This window comes from Cnephaeus nilssonii (genome assembly GCF_951640355.1).
Source record: "Cnephaeus nilssonii genome assembly, chromosome: 3".
Lineage (NCBI taxonomy): Eukaryota > Metazoa > Chordata > Mammalia > Chiroptera > Vespertilionidae > Cnephaeus > Cnephaeus nilssonii.
Genome location: NC_137074.1, coordinates 29,355,863 through 29,381,970, shown reverse-complemented (window position 1 = coordinate 29,381,970; position 26,108 = coordinate 29,355,863). Strand labels below are relative to the sequence as shown.

General features: G+C 40.1%; 1 protein-coding gene across 1 annotated transcript in view; it reads right to left on the bottom strand.

Annotated features, from left to right (window-relative positions):
* LOC307097279 (EGF-like and EMI domain-containing protein 1) overlaps positions 1–26,108 on the bottom strand; it is a gene marked incomplete at both ends in the record, with an annotated part of 417,408 nt that overhangs the window by 47,617 nt on the left and 343,683 nt on the right. The window contains one exon of the mRNA XM_079767268.1: positions 23,427–23,549. Coding sequence (XP_079623394.1) covers positions 23,427–23,549 — 123 coding nt within the window. The remainder of the gene's footprint in view (positions 1–23,426; positions 23,550–26,108) is intronic.

Sequence of the window (26,108 nt, the reverse complement as noted above, 5' to 3'; positions counted from 1 at the left end):
TGTCAAAAAAAAATCCTTTGCTTTTTTTGGGCATAACTAGCATGCTGAAGAATCAATTGGTAAAGGAAGTCTATTTCTGTCTACTTCCTACCTACTCCTGAGGGTCTTTGGCTAATATATTTAGATATGTTCCCTCTCCCCCAAAGGAAACGATCATGTATATATATCAGTCCCAAATTCAAGACCAACCACACAATTATTCTCTACACCATTCTCTAACAAGATGCTTCTCACATTTGGAGGACAATGTCCTTTCAGGGAGTCAGAGTAATGAGAAGAAAATTTCCAGCTGCTGCTACAATTCATAGCACATACATGCCCACTATAGAAATGGAGGGGGAAAAGTCTATAAAGGGTCTTTATACTGCTTTATTGGGAATGATTTTTTAATGATAAAACAAGTTTCTAATTTTATTTTTCTTCACCTAGCTCACAGTAGGGATCTTGCACACAGTGATCACTCAACAAATGCTGATAAATCACTACTTGAGTACATGAAGTTGAAAAAGTATATTGGGGACTGGGAATGAATGTGAAATAATCAAATTTCTAAAACCACTTCTGAATAGAGATGATAGTAGAGAACTGCTCAAGGAGATAAATTGGCCCTTTTCTGCTTCTGTCTACATTGAATCTGTGAGTCCCACAAAAGCAGTAACCATCTAAGTTTCCTCCTCATTGTAACACCACCGCTCAGCACAAAGTATGGACTGTGTTCATTCAAAAGCCAGCTTTGTGGGTGCTCAACTTTTACAGTTACAAAAGGGCCCCACATTTGGTTAAATGCTTGGCCTTCGCCATGTTGAAATTCTTGCTACTTTTTGAACAAGGTGCCCCACCTTCCCATTTTTGTATCTGTTCCTGCAAATTAGGTAGCCAGTATTTCACTCAATACATGTGTAAATGAATAAAAACAAGTAAACAAAAGCAATGACTATCTAGCTTTTTAATTCTATGAGTTCCAAAATTTTCAACTGTGTTTAACACTTGTTCATATTTTTCTATCACATTGTGAAGTATTTCAGACATGACTTGTAATGTAAAAAAATCAAAAGCCAAGGAGTTAACACAGAAAGGAAATACTGCTCTTTTTCTTTCAATACTCAATAAATATTTATTTGTGCTGTAAAATGTGCTCAGGCCTAAAATATAAAATATAGAAAAATTTAAGACAAGTACCATATGATTTCACTCATATGTGGAATTTAATGAACAAAGTGAACTACCAAGCAAAATCAGACTTTGCAGATAGAGGGCAGTCAGACAGCGCTGGTGTGTGTGTGTGTGTGTGTGTGTGTGTGTGTGTGTGTGTGTGTGTGTGTGATGGGGTCCTGGGGAAGAAGGGGGTTGAGAAAAAAAGAAAAAAAAAGAGATAACTCAAGGACATGGACAACAGTATGGTGATTGCGTGGAGGGAATTGCAAGGGGGGTGGAAGTAGAAGAGGGCATAGAGGGGATGTATAGTGATGAAAAAATAATAATAATAAAAGAGAAAAAAGTATAAAGCTAAAGTATTGTTTATAAAAACTAACTGTAAAAAAAAAGAAAAGGCAAAGGAGAAGACAGTGTGACACTTTCAAATTGCATTTAAAATTTGTAAAATGACAAAATGCATAAACTGATGATCAAAAGTGAAGAAATACAGATTTATCCATATAAGCAAAACAGCTGCAAAATTTTAGGTATCTAAGATAACCATAATCATCTCCTCCTGCATCAATACCTTTTCACTCTGGTGGGTTAGCTCAACTGAGTAGTAAGACATACAGGTAAAACTATAATAATTTAGGCAATGTTTGACATAAATAATGTTGATTGATGAAAATAATATTATATAGATAAAAACTGGTATGTAAAGAATTTAAGATATTTAATATATTATAAAGAAACTATAAAGTCATTGAAGGTGAGAAGGATCACTTAATAAGGTGCCAGGAGATCAGTGTTTGATTCCTGGCCAGGGCACAGCCTGGGTTTGATCCCCAGTAGGGGGGGGCATGCAGGAGGCAGCAATCAATGATTCTCTCTTATCATTAATGCTTCTATCTCTCCCTCTCCCTTACTCTCTGAAATCAATAAAATATATTTTAAAAATTTTAAAGAAAAGATCTGAAAAGCTATTCTAACTTTGAAGTTTCCACAGAATTAGCTGAGGCCAGTTGTAACGGCATCTCAGTTCAACTCATCCATCTGCCCAGGTCTGCTTCCCTCACCTCTCACATGCATTGTTCCCAGTAGCAGTCTTCAACAAACATCCTATGCACATCTCAGAGTCTGTTTCTCAAAGAGCCCCACTTAGAACAGTTGGTAATGGAGGTAGTGTGACATAATCTATAACTGCAATGGGAATAAAAGATGTTGAGTATTGGTTTCGGTCTCAAGACCAGCTGCAGTAGTAAGGACTATAGGTCATTTCACTAACATTACTCTTGCAAATTCTCCTGGACAAGAAAACAACCAGAATCTCAGAGGAGCTGTTCCCACTAATTATTATGTAAAAAGGTAGATCTGAGTGGTACAAGGCAACAACACTCAGTTTTTTTGTTTTCTTCAGAACCACACTCATCCCTCACTGCTGGCCATGTTGGCAGTACATGGCCCATGGCCAAGGCCTGCTCCAGGAGTTACCCTCAGCTGAAGGGAACTTCCTCATCTTAGGTCATGCACCTACCACGGCAGCCTGGAGTTTGTTACAAGGAGATCCCGTTTCAGTCCCACGTCTCAAGACTGGGCTGTTTTGAAGGCACATCCCAGCTCTCCAGTTCTCTGTAAATAACTGTAGGACACTTGTTGGAATCTCATTTCACTTCAATATAGAAGGTCAGAGTGTTTCTCTGTTTGAACAGTTGCTTGGATGTCCCAGCTAGAAAACCTCTGTGTTTAGTGGCCCTTCTATGAAGAATTGTTTCTGCACTAGCTCTGGGTCCCTGAGGAGAATCCTACTGTCAGGCACCACCAACATCAGGCCCGGTGAAGTGTGACATTGTTGGAATAAGAGAATATAGAGCACTGGACCCTTTGGTTGCTCGTTCCCTGGAGTCCCCTGCTTTCTACCTGTTACAATTAAAAGAATGGAGGAATAGCCACACCTGCTGAGAAAGGATGGCAAAAGCTCTTAAAACCAATTAGATGATTGATTGATAATGGATAGATAGATAGACAGATAGCAAAAGTGCTAAAAGTACATTGTTCTCTGTTAAATTTGTCTCTAGTTCTGGCCCAAGGATTTTTCCAGTCCTCATTACCCAAGTATCCACCTAGTACAATCAAAATATCAACACTGGTTAACTCTGGTTTTGTTGATTTTTTAATGTTTTTTTCATTTATATCTTCTAAATTGTTATAAACACATATTGCTTTTATACTCAGAAAAAATTATGACAACACTAGTAGCCCGTTTGCACGAAGATTCGTGCAATAGACCTTCATTCACCTGGCTGCCTGCACCAGTTTTCTGCCGGCACCAGGGACCCAGGCCTTGGCTGTGGCCACCGCCTTCTGCCTTTTTCAGGGTCGGGGCTTGGCCCCGGGCGGCACCCAACATCCTTGCTAAGGATCGCAGGAGCCGACCCCCAGTGGTTTCCTGCGATCCATGCAGGCTGCCCACTGGTGCCCAAGGCCGGGAAAGCCTCCGCCCCAGGCTTTCCCGGCCTTGGGCTCGCCGCACCCAGCGTCCCTGCTACCAATCACAGGAGCCGACCCCCAGTGGTTTCCTGAGATCGGTGCAGGCTCCCGGCTGGTGCCCAAGGCCCGGAAAGCCTCAGCCCCTGGGACCCCCGGGAGCAGCAGGAGGGGCGGGATGGGCACGGCCAAGCCCCCCCAGGTGGCCGATCGACCCCGGGACCCCCGTGAGCGGCGGGAGGGGTGGGATGGGCCCGGCCACGCCCCCCCAGGTGGCCGATAGCCCCCCGGGACCCCTGGGAGGGGCGGGAAGGGCCGGCCACGCCCCCCAGGTGTCCGGTCGACACCCGGGACTCCCGGGAGTGGCGGGAGGGGTGGGAGGGGCAGGCCACGCCCCCCTGGGTGGCCTATCGCCCCCGGGACCCCCAGTAGGGGCGGGAGGGGCCCGGCCACGCCCCCCCTGGTGGCCGATCACCCCCGGGACCCCCGGGAGTGGCGGGGAGGGGTGGGAGGGGCTGGCCACGCCCCCCGGGTGGCCTATCGCCCCCGGGACCCCCGGTAGGGGCAGGAGGGGCCCGGCCACGCCCCCCCGGGGTGCCGATCGCCCCAGGCACCCCGGGGAGTGGTGGCATGGGCCTGGCCACGCCCCCCGGGGTGCTGATAGCCCCAGGAACCCCGGGAAGTGACGGCATGGGTCCGGCCACGTCCCCCGGGGTGCCGATCGCCCCAGGCACCCCCCGGGAGCGGCGGCATGGGCCCAGCCACACACCCCCGGGGTGCCGATGGCCCCAGGCACCCCCGGGAGCAGCGGCATGGGCCCGGCCACTGGGCACCGCCATCTTGATCTTCTCAACGGCGGATATGCCACCCGGAGTCCCGCCCCCAGCCTCCTGCTGGCCCAATCGTGGGCATAGCGGAGGTGCGGTCAATTTGCATGTTTCTCTATTATAAGGTAAGATATTTGCAATAAGGATGACAAAATATTGTTATGCTTGATATATATATATGTGTGTGTGTGTGTGTGTGTGTGTGTATATATATATATATACATTTAAAAGATGAAATACATGGTTTCACTTATCAAATTAGTAAAGACTGAAAAGGATAATAAAATTCTATGCCAGTGAGAATAAAGCAGAAATTATCATATACTGGTACTGGATCAAGAAATTGTATTAAAATTTGTAAAACATTTTGACAATAGATATATTCTTGTAACTTCTTTTACTTTAATCCTCCTGCTTGAAATCTTGCCTAGAACACAATAAAATATCTAGATAATATATGCAAATAAATATTAATATCAGCATTATTTAGAAGAGAAAAAGGATCATGGTATATATGTTTATATAAACACATATCAAAAGGTATTTGCCACCATTAAAGTAAGTTTTGCAAATAGTTTTTGCTTAATATATATTGAGATATGAGAGAGAGAAAGAGAGGTGTTGTTAACTAAATATAACAAATGTAGAATGGCTTCAATTATGAAGTGGAAAAAATGTAAACAAAAGACTGGAAGAAAATAGCTCAAATGTTAACAACAGTTGTTTCTGAGTGGTGGGGTTATGGTTACTTTATTTTCTCCTTATTTATACTTCTTTGTACTTCCACATTTTTTGACCCTAAGAATGTAATTCTTAGGAAATAAAAATAAATTAGTGAAAGAACAAACAACAATAAAAAAATTTAAGCTTTCCACAGAACCTTTCATTAAGTGTGTATTATTAAACTAAGGAAGATATTATATGGTAATTAGCTCCATAAAATATAATTCAAAATATCTGTACTTCAATCTCGCTCTGACAGTTTCTAGCAGCATGGTTTAGTCTCGCCTATTTACTATTGTTTGATAACAGCAGATTTATTTAATTCCACTGAGCTTCAATTTTCACATCTTTCGAAAGATTATAATGAGTATTTCACAGGCTTGTTGGAAGGATTAAATAACTTTAACAGGGAAAGCACCAAGCCATGCGCCTGACACCCTGTAGGTGTCCCATCAATGTTTGTTGAAGGTAAATCAGCTGGGTGGTTCCACCATTGAAAGTCACATTTTTTAAAGTGCAGAAACAGCGTTACTTCACAGTTCTGAGTCACAATCCCCTACTCAGACAAAAGAATATCCTAAAAATAGCTTAGCCTCCGGATAGTAAAGAACTCAACACAGCAATGGCGGTGAGAACATTAGTCCTAGCTTTGAGTTCCTTTCCTCCTTTTTATTTATTCTTCCTTTTAACCTTTTTGTTGTTGTTGGTTTGCTTGATTTGGGGGATTATTCAACCTGAATGATCTCCCCAGGATTGATCTTATTCTTTATGTGTGAATTAATGGTGAGCTTTCATTAATTCACATTTGAAGCATCATCATTCTAGCATTTTATTCCTATAAGAAATATGTTTTCTTCAAAAAGAAGGAACAAGGAAATAAAAAAGGAGGGACATCTGTATTCATTTCTGGACATTTTAGACATGGTAGTTCCAAAGGACTGCGGAGCAGAAATTAATCCCACTGCCTGTGGAGTTCTGAGGCTGAGCGGGCAGCAGATCACATTTAGAATCCTCCTTTGCCATCTATTAAAGAAGTGAGCATGGCTGAGCTGGCCATGGGGGAGGCTTTTTGATTCTCAATTCCTCTGAACATTGTCAGTGTTTAATCAATAGCTAGTCCAGGCATCATTAAACATGTGCTCTCGGTTCAAGGTCCTCTGATGGGGATGGTTGATGGAAATGCTCAGTTTTGCTGTAAAAGTGCAAGAAAGGGTGCCTACATTCAGGTTAGCCTACTTAAAAGAGATATGATTTTAAACTGTATTGCATAAAATGAGACCTGTTTTAATGGGTCACATGGAATATCAATTATTCTTGATCTCATAATTTCTGCTTCTAATGCAGTATGTATCCTACTGAATCTGAGATTCTGCACTTTCTGCAAGTAGAAGGGTAAGCAAACATGTCAGTCACTGGAATGAAGAAAGCCCATTCTTCCACTTCTTAAATGTTGTAGTTCGATAATTCCACACAAGTTTAATTTGTAGCGTGGACTTAATCAACTGCTTAAAAGCAGAACAGTCTGCTTCAACATTCAGAGAGGGGCAACAGAGGTCTAATACACAATTTTTCTTTCTGGTTTTAATCCATTGTTCTGATATGGATGTGATATGGTACTTAGCAAAATTGTCTCTTGTCTTCTGGAAAGACTAAGAGATGAAATAGCATAGTGCTTACACCACAGGGCCTCATAAAAGTTATAATGAGAAACAAGAAAGATTATTAAATCATTTTCTTTTGGACCTAAAGCCAGGGTGACATTAGACTGTTTTCAAACTTAAAGAATTTTTAAAAAAATGTGAGTTGTAGGAAACAGGGCATTCTCCCCAGACAAAAGAGAACTAATTAATTGGCTTGGTATAAACATAAGTTTGCAATCTTTTCACTAGAATCGGGAGAAATGTTGACATCTTGAATATTTTTACCAACATACAATATAGAAAATGTTAGAGGCAGAAAATCAATCAAGCCATTCCATTGCAATTATTAAAAGTTTGAGTCACATACTTTATTCACTCTAAAGTAAAGTAAATGAATGTGGGCACAGATATTATGGCAAAGTAGAATGGGCAAAGGCTTTCTTCTTGCTATTGGTTTATAATATATGAATCTCATTTGGTAGGAACCAGCATGACAAAGGCTTCTAGTAAATGCAAAACCACACAATATAAAACCTTCAAATCAAATTTTAAACAATGTCAAACAACAATAAGTCTTGGAACCCCTTTCTTCTTATTTTATTACAAATCCTTAAGTTGTTATGAAATAATACAGCACAACTTTAGAATATGATGCAAATCCCCAGCACTTAGAATACATATTCAAATGATTGTATTGACTTTGATAAAACTAAATTTAAAACTGAAAAATCCAACTATGATATTTATATGGTCTACTAGAGGCCTGGTGTAGAAAATTTGTGCACGCAGGGTTGGGGTCCCTCAGCCTGGCCTGCACTCTTTCGAAATCCGGGACCCCTCAGGGGATATCAACGGAGGGAAACTGGCAGTCAGATATCCCTTTCACAATCAGGTACCACTGGCCCCTAACTGCTCACTTGCCTGCCTGATCACCCCTAACTGCTCTCTGGGGGGTGGCTGGCCAGGTTGAGGGGCCGTGGCCATTCTGGTCTCTGGTCGTTCCACCATTTTGGTCACTGGGCTTTTATTATACTACTAGAGGCCTGATGCATGAAGATTCATGGAAGAATGGGCCTTCCTTCCCCTGGCTGCCAACAACCAGCACTCTGGCCCAGAGCCACCTTTCCACCTTCCCACACTGCCATGGTGATGACAGAAGCGTCCCACCTGCCCCCAGCTGCTCGGTGCCTGCATATGCAAATTAACCCACCATCTTTGTTGGGTTAATTTGCATACTTACTCGTGATCAGCTGGTGGGCATTGCAAAGGTATGGTCAATTTGCATCTTACTCTTTTATTAGTGTAGATAGCATTATAATATGAGTTCTTATAAAATAAAATTGATAGGGCTGAATATACATAGGAAAAAAAGACTACAGCTTCCTGGTATTCATTCTCTTGACTGTTACCATAGTGTAAGTGTCAGGATCTCTCACAGATCCAGCCTTAAAGCAATCATATCTTCCCTAGTTCTCCCTTATTCCATATATACCTAATCCACTTTCCACACAACACTGTGATGGGAGCCCTTTTAATTTTAAATGGTGTCTTTTCCTTCTTTAAAAACAAAGACCTAACTTTTGTGTAGACATGTTTGTTTGTTTGTTGTTTGAACACAGTTGGGTTCAATGGATCAGCTACACCCAAAAGGCATATATCCTGGATCTGCCACTTACATACTGAGTGACATTCCTCAAATTGCTGAAACTTTCTGTCTCATTTTTTCACATGGCTAACACAGTGATATCAATAGGACCCATCTCACAGGGCTTTATGAGGTTTAAATGAAACACTGAATATAAAGTGCTCAACACTGTGCCCTATAGATAACAAGAACTCCATAAATATTAGCTATTGTTATCATTTAACAACATGCCCATATTCACACAGCCAGTAGGTGCAAAGCTGAGCTGCTAACTTCGAGCGTTTTGGTGCCAAAGCTTATGATCTCTCTGCTATGCACTCTGCATTTCAGATGTCTTAAGGGAGATTTGGATGAATCTTGGCTCCCATTCAGGTCACAGTCAAACCCTCTAATAAAAGCCTGTAGTGCTGACTTTCTAGATTGTCAATTAAAGTGAGAGCCATTAGATTTAGACACAAGACACTGGGGACACAAGGTTGACAATTCTGTTGTGAACGCTTAAGAGTTTGACTGGTATTCCTGCCCAGACAGAAGGCCAACTCACCACTGTCCAGACCAATCAGTTGGGTGTCTACAGAATGAGCCAAATTTTTATTTCCTGAGAGGGAACACAGCAAATCTTCCAAAGCTCTCAAATTTGGGATGAAATATGGCTGTAAATTATCATATAGCCTTGAAAGTGTAGCAAAGGTGACATGGCAGTTCTACTCAACTATCTATCTGTCTCCTTCTTCTCCTTCAAAACCTGTAAAGCATACCCCATGGTGCTTACTGATGTCAGAGCATTAATCTACAGAGCCGTAAATCTGAATCTGTGATTCCAGAGCTGTAATATTGACCTCTGCAAACCCAAGTTTCAGTATCTTTAAAATGAGAATCTACACTAATAAAAGATAAATATGCAAATTGACCATACCTCTGTGACGCCCACCAGCCAATCAGGAGTGAGTATGCAAATTAATCCAACAAAGATGGAAGGTTAATTTGCATACGCAGGCAAGGAGTGAAGACTGAAGGCTCCGGCCCCAGCAAAGACTGAAGACTGAAGACTGAAGAGGCTTGGCTTCTCCTCTGTGGCCCAAGCAGAGAGGCCTCAAGGCTTGGCTTCTCCACTGCAGCCAGAGCGGAGAAGCCAAGCCTTGCTGCGGCCAGAGCAGAGAATTTGAGAAGCCAAGCCTCGCTGTGGCCGGAGCAGAGAAGCCTAGCCTCGCTGCGGCCAGAGCGAAGGCCTGGGTCCCGGGTGCCAGCAGCCAGGGGAAGGAAGGGCCTATTGTAAGAATCTTTGTGCAACGAGCCTCTAGTAACAATATAATCCTCTTAGTATTGTTGTGAGGACTAGAGATAACATTTTATAGACCATAGTAGTTATTGTTACCAATGGACATAGCCAAAATTACTTTCAAATTTCAGTTGCCTAGATCTAGAATTTGAATCCCTAGAATAATTAATGTATTTGAAGACAGAGTGCTTGGACTATGCTTGTTCAGCCTTTTGATGACATTCCAAGCCTTGAGGAGAGCTGCATTTCCCTGGGAGTGCTCCATACCCCAGTAGTCTTAATCCACCCAAACCACCAAGACTGCAGGGCCAGGAGACATACAGTCTTGATTAATAGGTCAACATTTATATTATTGTTTATGGCTATTGAGGAGATGTTCTCTGCAAAACTTTCAATGTCAGAGTTCAAGCTCCTTTTCCACCTATCTCCTTATCTTTGACTCATACGTTAACCTCAACTTGGGCCCATACTTATGGATGCCACCTACACTTCGAATTCAGAACTCTAACTCTCATAATGGTATGAATTTCCTTATGATTTGGAATTCAGCCTGAACTTCTGAATAGTGACTTTAGCCCTTTCTTTCCGGATTTCTGTCTTACTCTATGTGCTATTCTCTGATTGAAAATGACACCTTGGGTTCTCACCACAGCTTTGCCCTCAACCCCCATTCATCACATATGAATATCCTGCCTTTATGAAGTGGCTGTTTGGCATCAGGCTCCAGGTTCTGAGAAGCTCTAGGCAGTCTACCCCCTCCTGTGGTGTGGAGGGCACTCTTTGTTCTCCTGTCAGGCTCTGCCTCCCTCCTGCCTTGGCACTGGCAGTGAGACCTGGGATTTCAAAGAACTAATATGTAAACCATCCAACTGCCACATATTGCTGCCACATATGGGATTTGAGATATTGTCTATGATGTTTTTGCAAGGAGCCAGGTGATAAATATAGGCTTGAATACAGTTAGTTTTATTATGCTTATATTTCATCTACTTCCAAAAATAATTTTAGGCAGTGGACAGTCTAAAACATATCTATAAAAACACACACCACTGAGCCTAAGGTATAAAAGAAGGATGAAAAGTAACCATTGAAGGAAAAATGAGAACCATGTTATAATGTGGGGTAGAAATAGCTAAAATAGAAATATAGGTTAAGTACAGTCTCTGCAATTAAGACTTCAATTTAGAGCTGGGTTTCCAAGGAGCCAATGTCATGAATTATATAATTTTTATTTAATAAAAAGAAACAGATCACAATTGAGACAATAATGTTCCTTTTTCTAAACAAAGCATAATTTATTGCAAGGATCTTTACATTTTAAACACTGGATAGAGTAATTTCATAAAATTAAACGCTTTATTTCAGTCACATGCTAGGTACTGAGGACACAAAAAAGATTAAAGTCTAATGGGAGAGGCAGACAAGAAGTGAAATCTTTACAATCCACTGTGAGAGGTTCTATGTTACAGATGTGCCCTTGGCTCTGTGTGTGGTTGTATTATATAATATTTCACAGGGCTGTCTTGATCCAGTTTTGAAGTCTTGGCTCAAAACTCTCAGTTTCTCGTCACAGACAGTTTGCTAAGGTCTCACCCCAACTACATCCCTCATCAGGCTCTTATATTTCTAAGATACAATATACGTATTCTTTGAGCGTGCGGAACTATTTAAAATACCCAATCCCAAGGAGACAGTGAACTTAGCCTAGCTCCACCCTGCTTGCCATATATAAGCTGCATGCTGTAGTTCTAGCTTGCTGTTACACTATCATGGGTAACTCTGAGTGACATCTTTCTTTTGTTTGGGAATATAAGCAACAGGAAGTCGTGTCCCACTCTGAGTCTCTTTATATTGTGTCCATATTTAAATCTTATAAAATAGGTGGCAAATTTGGTGTATAAGTATGGCAGTAGATCTGGGACATTTTCTCAGAGAAGGTAATTCCAAAGTGAGTCTTGAAAGACAAGCAGACATTAGGTAAAGAGAGGTGGGAAAGGGGAGACTAGGAGGAGGAAAATGAATGTGTTGGCTTTCAAACCAAAGGGCAAGCAGGTACAAAAGCAGGCGTGTTTGACAGATGAAAGGCATAGGGATACATAACCTTCTTGTTCATTTAGGGAACTGCAAATTTTTAGGTGAGAATAACCAATAGTCAGACTCTGAAGCATTTTTTAAGCCACAATAAGGGTTTGAGGTTTATTCTGAAAGCTGTGTAGAGACAATAAAGAGTTTTAACCTTTTGCACTGGGATGTTGAGTGTGACTCGACATGGTTAGCATCGGTAGCCCATCCCTTCCCTCCCGCCATCCCTCCTCCTTTATTTGGGCTTTTCTTACATTAAATAAATAAGTTTGTATGAAAAGAAACTCCATTTTTTTATTCTACTGCCGCGCTTTGTAAAATCTGGGGTATTTAAAAAATTAAATCCCGAGTAGAATAAAGGAATCGAGAAAAAAGCAAGCGAGTGCAAAGGGTTAAGCTTTCTAAAGTAGTTTTCAAAAGATGTTTCTGGAAGTAGTTTAGATAATGGGTTGAAGGGGGCAAGTATGGAGGATGGCCCAAGTTAAGAGGTAATTGCAATGAACCTTTCTGTAAGAGACTATGAGGGCCTGAATGAAGCAGTCCTAGTGGGGGCAGCTCTTTAGAGAATACTATGGAGGTAGAGACCATCAGTCTGACTGGGGAATTAGATGTACAGAGTCAGAGAAAGGAGAAGTAATGAGGAACTCCAGCTGTACTAGATTGGCCTGGTGAATGGGTGGTCTGAGCTGTCACCACTCACTTAAATCCTATATAATAAAAGGCTAATACGCAAATTGATCGAACAGCAGAACGACCGGTCACTATGATGTGCACTGACCACCAGAGGGCAGATGCTCAACACAGGAGCTGTCCCCTGGTTGTCAGTGCGATCCCGCAAGGGGAGTGCCACCCAGCCAGAAGCCGGGCTCACGGCTGGCGAACACAACAGTGGTGGCGGGAGCCTCTCCCGCCTCTGAGGCAGTGCTAAGGATGTCTGACTGATGGCTTAGGCCTGCTCCCTGGGGGGACTGGGCTTAAGCCGTCAGTCCAACATCCCCTAAGGGCTCCCAGACTATGAGAGGGCACAGGCCGGGCTGAGGGACACCCCCACTCCTGAGTGCACAAATTTCGTGCAATGGGCCCTAGTGGAGGAATAAAAGAGGAGGAAAGTTGAGGATGAAGAGGGAAGGAAGATATATTTAGTTTTAAGTCCACTAAATTTCCAGTGCTGGAGGATATGCTCCATGGGGGTGGGCGGCTCAAGCTAGATCTATTGGTCAACAGAATAAGAAAAGTGATCTGATTTAGTAATACTGATTTGGACATCATTCACTTCTAACTAACTGTAATAGGTAAACCTTTGAAAGCTGGAAAGATCAACCATGAGAGAGTAGAGAATAGGCCAATATCAGAACTCTACAGATCATAAAAGTTTGGAGGTGGGCAGAGGGCAAAGACTAACATGAAAGAGGTTAAGGACTCGTCATAGAGATGGAAGAGAGCCAAGAAAAAGTTGTGTCTTATAATACAAGGAGGAGAGAATGTCGAGAGGAAAAGAGAGGTAATTAATTTCAAGATATTAAGTAATATGACAAAAAAGTGCTCTGTGAACTTAACAGTCAGTAGTTTACGGATAACCCTGGAAAAACTAATTTTATGGAGGAGTTTTGTTTTAAGATAGAGAGAGGTTGATGATAGAGGGCAAAGGAGGTATAAAATTAGGAGCAAGGTTCTAAGGGGATGGCAGGATGGGATTAACATGATATAACAGCAAAGCACTTTTTCTTTGAGTGAGGAGTAAGGCAAACAGAGCTGAGCATGAATACTGAAGTTTCTGGCTAGAAGTAAAAGTGGGGAGGCCTCTTAACTGAGAATTTCTGTTTTCTCTGAAGAAATAAGAGACATATATTCAGCAATAGATTATGAAATCACTTAATTCTGAATTAAAATTTTCTCTATGATTATTGTTGGAAACTGCAAACTCTGAAACCATGTGGCTCCTTTCTTATGAGCATCCAGAAATCTATACTGGGATTTAAGTTGTGTGCTCTCATTAAGTGCAAGCACTTTATCTTTCTGCTTCCTTTAGATAAAGGCGATACCAGTTTATGTTTACTATCTTTTTGCACTTTATACCCTGTGAAAATACATAAGCTACCTGACTTTTGCTGTCTCCAGTACTTTTGGAAAGAGGAAGATACATTTTCAACCTAGTGATAAATGAGAATGGGAATATTTTACCATACAGTGAAAATATAGTTGTGAATATTGCTCTAAAATCTAAAAGCACTAAAAAAAGTGAAGCAGCGAGCTGTTAAAAGAACCAATGAATGTATGTTTGTTAAAAACCCAGCCACAAAAAGCCATATCTGATCACTAAAGCAAGTTGATACTCATAGTGTCTAGTGTCTGACCTTCCAAACCTTTATTTAGCCCCATGACTACAGCTAACTGCAGATATAGAATTAATATTAATAATATTAGCTAACACTTATTGAGTGCTTGCTCTGTTTCAGGCACTGCACTAAGGCTTTCATCTGTTTTGTAAATTTTCCTCACTACCCCCTCTATATGGAAAACTGAGTTATCACAGTTAAGTGACTAACTCAAAATCACACAGCTTGTTTATGGAATAGGTATGGTAAAGTTAATATTGCTAATATTGTTTTCCAAACATCCTATTCTCAGATTTGGATCACTTTCCTCACAATCTTAAACCCCATGCCATATTTTCAAAAATCAGTAATTTAAAGCTAAACTCTTGTAGTTCTGGCTGCACACAATTCAGAATCTCCCATTCTCTGTATCTCTGAGTATTGACTGGGTGCTCTAATTGTGGGAAAATAATATAAGGATATATATAATAATCATAAATTATTGATTTAAGCCACCATTTATTGAATATCCACTATGTGTCAGATACTATTTTAATCTCTTCATATTTAAGTTTATCCTACACAGTGGGTATTCTGTATTACACTGTGAAATTAGTTAGAAAACATTAAAGATGTTTGTTAATTACTATTAGGGTTTTATTATTTAATACAATATATAATGTAAAAATCTTACTTTTAAAAGTATTTTAGAAATGATACTAGAAAAAGTATCCTAAATATTATTCTTAAGAAAGACATGTGAAGATATTTCATACAGAGATAAAGAAGAAAAGAAAAGGTAATGGCCACCGTACCAATGCTTCATCATTTTGGTTTAACTTCAGATACAAAAGGAAGAGCTCATCACACTGCTCAGTTCAACCAAACTTCCTATCACTCCCCAGTCCTTGGAAAGACCACTCTTGTTTTCATTTTAGCTCCAGAATTTACTCTCAATCACCCATTCCCCATAGGCAACCATTCTAGCGCATATTCCTCTTTATAAGGCATGTTCCTTCATATAATGTATAATATTGATTTTTTGTGAATTAATGGTTATATTAGGTATATATGCAGATAGAAAGACAGGGAGAGAAATGATACGGACTCTGAAGATCAGAGAGAGTAAGAAACTAGGCCAAGGCCACACACTCTTTTTTGGTACAACAGAATTCAGAAAACTATCAGTCCCACCTTCCCAACTCTGCAAACTGTAGAAAAAAAGGAAGCTTTCTAAATGCATTCCTAACCAGGTAGTTGAAAAAGTTTTTGAAGGGGGCTAATGACATTCTGGATGAAAACTTGAGAAATTTATTTTTTGCTAGACCACAGATTGGTGATGAGGAGGGCAGAGGGGAAGTGTTCCTTAAATTTAACTTTGGGGAATGAAATGTACTATCTAATAGTGCGAGGGTGATGAATCTGATAATGACTGAGAGATGCCATCAATCTGACAAACTAAACAATTTTTTAACCTGACATAGCCCTATTCAAGACATCAGCTGTCATCTGTAGTGAATTCTCTTTCTAATTTGTCTTCATAAATAATGCAACTAGTTGAAAGGTAGTTACAGTGAAAGTCTTTAACCTCTTTCATCTCTAGTTTGAGGGCAATCTCTTTGCATTCCCTGGAAAGAATCTTCTGTTCCTTTTATCAAATAAAACTTAGACATCACTAATCAGAACACTGAGATCAAAAACAAAAGAATCCATTGTGCGAAGACCATCACATCTAATGGTTTTTCTCAAATTTTTAAGTTTGGCATTATCTTAAAATGTGAAACTCATAAAAATCTGATGTAAGAAAGGTATTCAAGCTCAAAGTTTTACTAAGAATATCTTCATTTAACAAAGCTTCCAGACTGTAGTTCTGCCTTCATCTTGCCACCTAATTTCTACTTATTTGGAATTAAAATATGACCTCTGACTCTACTATGTTGAACATTTAATCACACAGAAAAATCTTTGGTTGTTAGTTCCAGGCAACCATTCTTTCCCCTCCCCTCCTCATTTGTGAGAATAAAAAGGGGGCATTGAACAAAAACAGACCCTGACCGTTCTCAGAAACTATAAATGAAGAATTCTTATATCATAGACTAAAATAATTAAAATGTTGTTTATTTGAGGCTTCTCTGGACAGACATCAGTGATTTCATTTGTTTACCAGTATTTGTGAGTGCATATGTTAATAAAATTATGTGCTGAAGGCATGAAAGAGAAATAAGAGAACTATGCAAGCATTACAACTTTCAATCATTTAATTATTTCACCCCTCTGGGAAGGCCGATTTCAAAAAATACATCAGAAGAAGGACATGATTGTTAATGGAGATTTGAGCTGAGCATGTTGCATGAGGTTGTTATTAAAACTGGAAATTCAAGAAAGGTTTTGTGAAGTATATCAAATTATATCTAAAATCTTACAAGGTAGTTAAAATGCAAATTACATAGCTAAATTGAAAAAAAAAAAGGGGGGGGTAATATAAATTATTTTGGTATCTAGCTCCAGGCTGTTAAAATATCCACTGGTTAAAGGAATATAATCTACATTATCATTATTTATATTAAAGTCTGTCTCTCACAAATGACAAAATCACCAATTAAAAGCTATAAAAGGACAGTATATTCTGTAATAGAAAATACTGGCAAAGGTCCAAAAGCTAGAAATACTGTAACAAGTTTGAGTATTTCCCCAACAAGCAAAGTCCTTAGATCTTTTTATATTCTACTAGTGGCCCAGTGCACAAATTCATGCATGGGGGTGGGGGTTCCCTCAGCCCAGCCTGCACCCTCTCCAATCAGGGACATCCCTATCGCAATCTGAGACCGCTGGCTCCTAACCACTCACCTGCCTTCCTGCCTGATTCCCCTTAACCCTTCTGCCTGCCTGCCTGCCTGATTGCCCCTAACCCCTCTGCCTGCCTGCCTGGTCTCCCCTAACTGCCTCTGCCTGCCAGCCTGATGGCCCCTAACTGCCGATGCCTGCCTGATCACCCCTAACGACCCTCCCCTGCTGGCCTGATCTCTCCCCCAACTGCCCATCCCTGTTGGCCTGATCTCTCCCTCAACTGCCATCCCCAGCCAGCCTGGTTGCTCCCAACTTTCCTCCCCTGCCGGCCTGATCTCCTACCCAATGGCCCTCCCCTTCCAGCCTGATCTCGCCCCCAATGGCCCTCCCCCGCCAGCCTGGTCACCCCCAACTGCCCTTCCCTGGTGGCCTGATCACCCCTAACTGCCTCTGCCTCAGCCCCCACCACCATGGCTTTGTCCGGAGGAAGTCAGACATCCGGAAGATGGCCGGTCAACCCAGTCTAATTAGCATATTACCCTTTTATTAGTATAGATAGATTATATAGGATAGGATTGCTTAAATTGGGGGAGGGGGGTAGCTTTTTACAGCAAGAGGAGATGCTCTTGGCAGACAACAATACATAATCCCTATTTCTGGACTGATAGCAAGCCATATGCACTATACTGCCAAACCGGTCATGAAAATATTGAACCGCTTTCTTACACCTACATGAAACAGCTGTTTCCCTTAAAACCCCTCCACAGCCCCCACCTAAGGTTCTGCCTTCACAGTTCACCCAGATTTGATTCTGATTGGTCACTTTCTATGCCAGTCAGAATCAAAAGCTCACCTCCGAGGCAGCCATTGGCTCCTTACAGTGCCCCAGATTTGGTTCTGATTGGTTGGTTTCTATGCCAGTCAGTGTCTCCAGGCCTATCTCTGGGCCTGATCAGAGAGGGGGGGCTAATCAGAAGCCTCCCCAGGCTACTGGTGAGCAGGCTGAACTGCTGACCTCTCGGAGGGAGAGAGAGAGGCGCGGCTGCTGGCGAGGCCAGGAGAGAGAGAGAGAGGCAAGGGCTGATCAGCAGCTGCCACAGAGGCTGAAGATCAGACCTTGCTTCTCTCTCCAGGCCTCGCCAGCAGCCTGGGATGGCTGTTGATCAGCCCCGCCTCTCTCTCTCTCTATCAGCCCACTGGCCAGTCCCCACCCACCCAAGTCTGCTGCATGAGCAGCCTAGTGTTCAGTCATCCCTTTGGTCATTTTAGACGTTACGGACCCTGGCTCTTTATATGTAGAGATTATAATAACAGTTAACAATTAATACTTATCAGATACTGATATTTTATATGTATTGACCTATCTAGAAGGATAAAAGTAGAATGGAGACAGGCTACAGAAGGGGTGAATATAGGTAGTAGATGAGTATATTAGCCTTCTCAGGCTGCCACAACAAAATACCATGGACTGGGTGGCTTAGGCAACAGGAATTTATTTTCTCACATTTCTGGAGGCTAGAAATTCCAAGATCAAGGTTTCAGCAGAGTTTGGTTTCTGGTGAGAGCTCTCTTCCTGGCTTCAGCCAGCACCTCCCCCTTTCATCCTCACATGGTAGAGAAGAGGGAACAAACCCTCTAGTATCTCTCCTATTTGGCACTAATCTCATGAGAGGGTCCCACCCTCAAGAGCTTATGTAAACCTAATTATCTACTAAAGGCCCCATCTACAAATGCTCTTAGGGTTTCAACATGTGAATTTGGGCTGGGGGCACAATTCAGTCCACAGCAAGGAAATAGATGAGCAAAAGTCAGAATCCTGGTACAGAGAGGCAGCAGCTAAAGGTGGAAATTGTGCTGTCAGAAGGTAAGAGGAAGACGTATATGATGAGTGATGAGCAGTGTCAGAAGCCATCAAGAAAGGTATGGAAAATATTCCACATGAAACTGATAATTAGGAGACCATTAGTGTCTTTCATTTGGTCTGAACTCCAATTACACACATCTATATGTTATAATGTATTATTAAGGCAACACAAGATTACAAGATTATATGGAGGGAGGGAGGGAGAGAGGGAGGGAAGGAGAGAGAGAGAGAGAGAGAGAGAGAGAGAGAGAGAGAGAGAGAGAGAATGCCTAGAGTAACCAGAGAAGGTTTAACAGGCCAATTGACATTCAACATGGAACACAGTAAATAGAGTTCTGACAGGCAAATATGGGAGTGAGAGATCATCTACGTTAAGGGTAAAGTATGAAAGTGGAAAGGGCATGGCTTAACTTGGAAAATTGAGAGTAGCCAGGATTGTTGGAGCATATCATAGAAATCATAGAAATGTAGGAGAGAAGTGGTAAATTTGTGCTTACAGGCTAGTAATACAAGGTGGGTTTCTTTCATCAATAGTTATTAAAATGCATTCATTTAACCCTCAGCACTATGTCCAAAATAGAATGTAAGAAAATCATTTCACATGATACAGTGTACCAATGATGTGTCGTGGAATTGTGCACCTGAAAACTATATAATTTTGTTAACTGGTGTCACCCCAATAAATTGAATAGAAAGGAAAAAAATACACACTATTAAAAGTAAACTGAAAAAGCAATATCATTTCACAGTAACTTTATGATTTTTCTTAGTCTTAAAATACCTATCAGACATTCTTTTAAAGCCTTTGGTCAGGATTGAAATTAGCCAGGTCTTCCTGAAAACTGCTATTTTATTTTTCAAAGTAAAAGTTACTTAATCTCTTTAGCTCTCAGACTTCTTATCTCTGAGGTAGGAGATTGGGATAGATTATTCCTTGAATTTCTCCCAGATATGATCTTTTAGCATAGAAACCAGTATTTTTACAAAAGCATCAAAGCATACTTTTTTTTTTCAATAAAAACATTTAAGTTACACATTCATTTTTATTAAACTGGATATAAAATTCTTGCACTATTTTTATGCTTGGACTTTCTAAATTCTAAGTTCTTTAAACACTTTTAAAAATAATTATTACACATATTCCAATGGGGCTTAAAAAATACAGGTTAGCAGATAACTTATTAAAAAGTAGTAATTATGGAAACTCAATAAAATCATTACACTGCAGAGACACAATAACTTCACAGTCACTTTGCCCAATTTCTACAATTTACACATGAGGCATCTGGAGTGTGGACAGATTAAGTGATTTAGGAGCTTAAGCTGAAGGCCACATGCCAACTTGGATTCCAGGGTGCCATTGTCCCTAGTCCACAAGGACAAGATTTAATGGTGAATTAACAACATAACCATCTGTCTTTTGTGATTGCTAAAATCTAGTTTCCATTTTTTAAGTTGTTGGTTACCAAATACAGGAAAATTTAAACATATATGAATTGCTTGGTAATATCTTTGTTCATGGAGATCAAATCAGAAAATCAAATCTGGCAAGAGTTCTACAATTTCCTGTGCTGGTTCGGTGCCTTGCCACCAGCCAGGTGCAGGGGTTTCACTTGCTATGATCCTCCTCACCCATGGGACATCCTCAGACTGGCTTTCCTGATGCCATCTCTCAGTGGGCCAGAGACTGTCATGCTTCCGGCCACTACAGCCAACTACTTTGGACCCTTTCTCTTACACCTCTTTGTGGGACTTTATCATTCTGGCACAGGCTGATTGGTGACTGCTGGCCATGTATCACCACAAGTGCACAGCCCTTAGAGAGGGGACTCGTGTTTGAAGAGAAATCATCTAGAACTCTGAGGTTGGGGGCAAAGAGAGTTCACTTTCCTATAGTTGTGATTAAAAGAAAGTGGAAAAAGCGCTGGAGGCTCTAATTCAAAAAGTCACACTAGCATAGGCCTATGACTGATGGGCAGAATGGAGCAGAGGAAAGAAAAGAAGGGAGGAGGAAGAAAGAAATGGAGGCAATTAATTTTAAGAACTCCAGAGTAGTAGAATCATAAAATTCCATAACTCCATCTTCTCTTTTGTGACTCTGCCATGGGTCAGGATGAATTTCTGTCTACTACAATTCTCAGTTTCCTGCCAGGTAAACACTCCCACAGGGAAAGTGAGCTAACTTAATTTCCTGTTTTTTAAAAAAATATCCGACACTTCCTACACCAGTGGTCGGCAAACTCATTAGTCAGCAGAGCCAAATATCAACAGTACAACGATTGAAATTTCTTTTGAGAGGCAAATTTTTTAAACTTAAACTTATTCTAATGCCACTTCTTCAAAATAGACTCGCCCAGGCCGTGGTATTTTGTGGAAGAGCCACACTCAAGGGGCCAAAGGGCCGCATGTGGCTCGCGAGCCGCGGTTTGCTGACCACTGTCCTACACTATCACTCAAAATCTAGACTAATGTGAAACCCAGTTCTCCAAGTAAACCCTTTCTTTCAAAACAAATAAGCAAACAAACAATTCTTGTCCTCACACACGTTATTAATCTTTAAATACGAAGGGCTAAAATTCTTCTAATTGCATCAAATGAGATTCTTATGACCATTCTTTGAAACCAAAACTTCAGTCTATGCATCTGAGAAAGGCATCGAAACTTCCATGAAGGGTAAGTGCTGGGCTCTCAGTCCAGTACTTTCTGCAGAATGTCATTCGATGGGTTAAATGCTTTAAAATGATCGCATTTTTTCATAACCTTAATTTTACACTATGTTGAAATTCTGCATAAGGAGAAAATCACCCACCATATGGAACAGTAAATAAGCCATTATCATATTGTCAATGTTTTTGTACAATAGGAATTGTGATTTAAGGAGTAGAAATAGAAAAGATAAACCATAATATCCTTACCTAACTCCACTTTTGACCTGATGTCATTAAAATGAAAATTGGAAAATTCAAGGGTTGTGGTGGTGAGGAATAAGGAAAGAGCTTAATGATTTTACTAAGAAATAGCTAATAACTGCCAGGGTTTATCTAATTAATTTTATCGGTAAATATAATTTTGTTGGCTACTATTTATTTTGCCTTATCACAAAGACCAGACATTATAGATTTATACACATAATTACTTTGCAAAATACTTTTATATCTGACACAATAATTCACCAGCTCAACCTTTACTGTAAGTAGTGCAGTTGCATGTCTTGATAATTCTGCTGTTTCTCTACATAACTGAGGGAAGTGATGGTGGTAGTTTAAGGATGTTACCAGCTGGACACCTTACAGGTTGGGATGGGGATGGGAAAGAGGTTCCTATTGCTAAGACCAGTAATCCTGCATGTAACTATGCATGTCCCACTAACACTTGTGCCTGCTGCAGATACAATCATTCCAAATATTGAGTTCACTGGATTTTAGGGCATGTCATATATTTGTATCTTTACTCAACCTTGGAAAAGTCATTTTCTGCCACTGGGAACCTCCATTTGCGCTTATAAAAAATCAGACTTCTGCACTAGAACATCTTTGGTTATTTCCCTTGGCCTTCTCTCTTTTCCTACAAGATGTTCACAAAAAGAAAGGGAGTATATTATGAAACTAGGTTAAATTAGCTTATTTCTACTCTAAGTTTCATACTTATAGAATAACTATAAAACACTAGTAATTTTGAATAAATGGACTAGGTAACAAACCCTAAATAAATCAAACCAGCAATTAAATTGTGTTGCTCAAGGCACTACTCTTTTACTATAATAAATATTTTTAAAAGGGACCTGCTGATAAAATTAGAGTGTGTCCTGATGTCATTTGAGGGTCATCATTCAATGAAAAAAACACTTAATCACTTTTATATAAACTACTCCAGTGAAAACAAAATCAGAGCAGTAATAAATCATACAGGAAGCACAGTATTTTAAAAATGTATTCCAGTGGGCAGTTTCCTGTGTATTAAAGCACATAGTTTAAAAAACTTACAAAATTGAAAAAAACATCCAAATAAGACTTAAAATAATAATCCCACACAAAAATATCTAAGAACATTTTGATGTACAATAAATACATAGTAACCTTGTCTAGTGTGTATGGTTTTAACTATTCTTGAGCAACTCTAAAATTGGCGTATGGTCTGTTATAATTTTTGCTTTTATAATCATCTGTCCAGTTCTGAGTCTGGGTCTGAAATGAGTGAACACTGTAGGTAGTGACTGTATAGCCCAACAACCTCCTTTCATTGGGGCTCCTTGTGTATATGCAACAACTAACAAATTTTTACTTTACTGCATATGGCAGAATGATTTGCTATGGAAATATTCACCCACATGGGGATTCAAATTTGGCTTGTGAATATTAATTTCTATATTTCTTTCCCCATTTTTTTTGTCTTTTAAGCTTATTAGCAGCAAAAAAGATCCAAACACACACACACACACACACACACACACACACACACACACACACACACATACACACAACACACCAACTCTTTATTTTTTATTCTAAGAGATAGAATTGTGCTTGAAAGCTGTCAACTTCTATAGATATTTTTACACTAGAAAACCTTTCTCTCCTATCCCTAAATAGGCAGGTTGATTTTTCACTGAAAATGGCTTCAAGCTGCTCCTAATATTTACTCACTTATGCAGGTGCGTTCATCAGCATGGAGTCTGTATCCTGTATCACATTCACAGTGGAAGGTGCCCAGAGTGTTAATACAGCGCTGCTGGCAGCCTCCATTCACCACCGCACATTCATCGATATCTAGAGGAGGAAGACAGATGGCCAGGATTACAATGTCATTCCAATGTCAGCTTCAGAGAAGTGGCCCAATATTTCTTTGATTCACAGTATGTGTTATATTGTACAAAGGCACCGACTCTGTGACCACAAATCTTTGCTTGTTTGATCCATTTTGCTCCACAGTATAAACAAGAAAATGTAGATAGAAACTTTATTGAGCTTTTTAAAGCCCAGCAACAATGAGCATAAGGATTGCCTCACAATTTTCTATTCTTCACATACTGGTTAATTAGACAGATCTGAGATACAGATATTTCCTTGGGGCAGGGAAACTGGAGACGAGAATTACAATGAGTTACTCTATCTGGAACAGCACACATTGGTAGATAAACACCTATTATTGGTCTGATACTGCTGAATGAAGCCAATACGAAAGACCTTGGATCTCCTTCTCATGTGGTACGGTGGACATCAGGGAATAGACAGACACATTCAAATAAAACCATGGTTTGGAGTTCTTAAAAATACACCAGTACACTTGCTTCATTGATTCAGTCTATTCCTGGTCAGTCAGGGTTCCATTTTCTAAAATACTTAATATGAGAGGTTACTTTCAATTTAGGAAAAAAGAACACATTTAAAAAGAGGTCAAGACTCATAGTCACCTACATCTTATGATCAGTCAAGGTCATAATAAATGAACATAATATTTGTCTTCCTTTAGGAAAGGAAAGTCAATGTATCTCTTGTAACCTACTAGAGGCCCGGTGCACGAATTCATACACGGGTAGGGTCCCTAGGCCTGGCAGGTGATCAGGGATGAGCCGATTGGGGCTGGGCTGATCAGGGCCTGCCGGCTGGGAGAAGGGACAAGGAGGTTGGCCAACTGTGGGAGGTTGGCTGTGGGAGCACACTGACCAGCAGGGGGAAGCTCCTGCATTGAGCATCTGCCGTCTGGTGGTCAGTAAGCATCATGGGGACTGGTCTACAGGAGTTCTGGTCATTCTGCTTGTTCAGACATAATGGTCACTTAGGCTTTTATATATAGATACTTCCTTGTACCCTATATAATCAGTACTTAATGTATCTGAAATCACACACAAAAATGATATTCACAAATGTTGGGAAAGCTTTTCAGGTAATCAGTGTATTAAGGGCTTCTAAATTATCTTGCTAGAATTTTTTTTTTCTTCAAAGCCTGTCTTTTCACACAAGTCAAGGTATGGGAAGGCAAGTGTCTCATGCAGAGAATGTCCCCAACTTCCTATGCCCCAATTCCTGATATTCAGGCAAAGAATGCTAGTTGTGAGCAACTTTCACTGAGATATGTTATCATAATAGACAATTAGCTTTATAATCAGTGAGATTAATGCCACAGGGCAAGATGCCTACTTGAGAAGACATCCACATTGGGAAGGAATGCTATTGCAATGCCTTATCACAGGAATTTTTCATGCTAAAATGATCTGGTCTATAACGCATATTTTGTACTATAATAAAAACTAGAGTATTTGATGCGAGGAAGGCAAAATGATTTTCTTTTACTTGGCATTGCTTTTACACAAAAAAGAAAAACATATATAAAGAATATACTAACTCACAAAATAAGTCCCACATTTTACAATTACTAGTCCACTATATTATACACAGTTTACTCAATCTAGGATTTTCTTTTTAAAATTGTATATGCTGGGATAATTTTAGATATACTTAATAGAGTCCTATTTTAGAGATAATAAATACTGACTTTTCAAAGCATTAGAAGTTTTATTAAATTTTGGACCTGTTATAAACAAACCTCTAAGTCTTTTTCATATAAACTAATGTCAAACCAGAATTCTCCATTTCTTACTTGCACTTTGATATTTATGCTACCTAAATTTTTATCTTTCTAGCTTTAGTGTATTTAGGGTTGAGATATAACTTTGAATCCTAATTCTGTCAACCCCTGAATTAGATATCCTCCCCAGGTCTTTCACATTAGACATACAAATAAAACTACCAAGAGTACTTTGTTTCAGATGACAATACACCAAAAATTGACATCATAAAAAAATTATTATGATATACTGTATATTTGTATTTAAATACATTTGAAATGTCTTAAAGGGTGTATACAAATACAAATGATTATTTCTTAGGAGGAATAAAGATATAGAGAATGAGTAAATTGAAGGACATGGGCATGGGGGTGTTGGACAAGAGATTTAAGCCATATCTGTAATGTTTTAATTTTTTTATAAGAAAACTTTATCAGGTATTATTTATGTAATAAAAAAGTAATTTTATAAAAATAAATATACTATGATGGCTTCTCTTGCTCCTACCCATCAAGCTTCAATACTTTTCTGTCAAAAGAAACCAAATTAGTGCAAAAAAAAAAAAAAACTTACCTAATAATAGACAAACAGGTAAATTGACCGTACCTCCGCTACACCACCAGCCAATCAGGAGTGATATGCAAATTAACCCAACAAAGATGGCAGTTAATTTGCATACACAGGCGCCAAGTGACTGGGGCGGGACACTTGCGTTGTTGCCATGGCGACAACGCCGGTGTTCTGCCCCACCCTTGGTCTC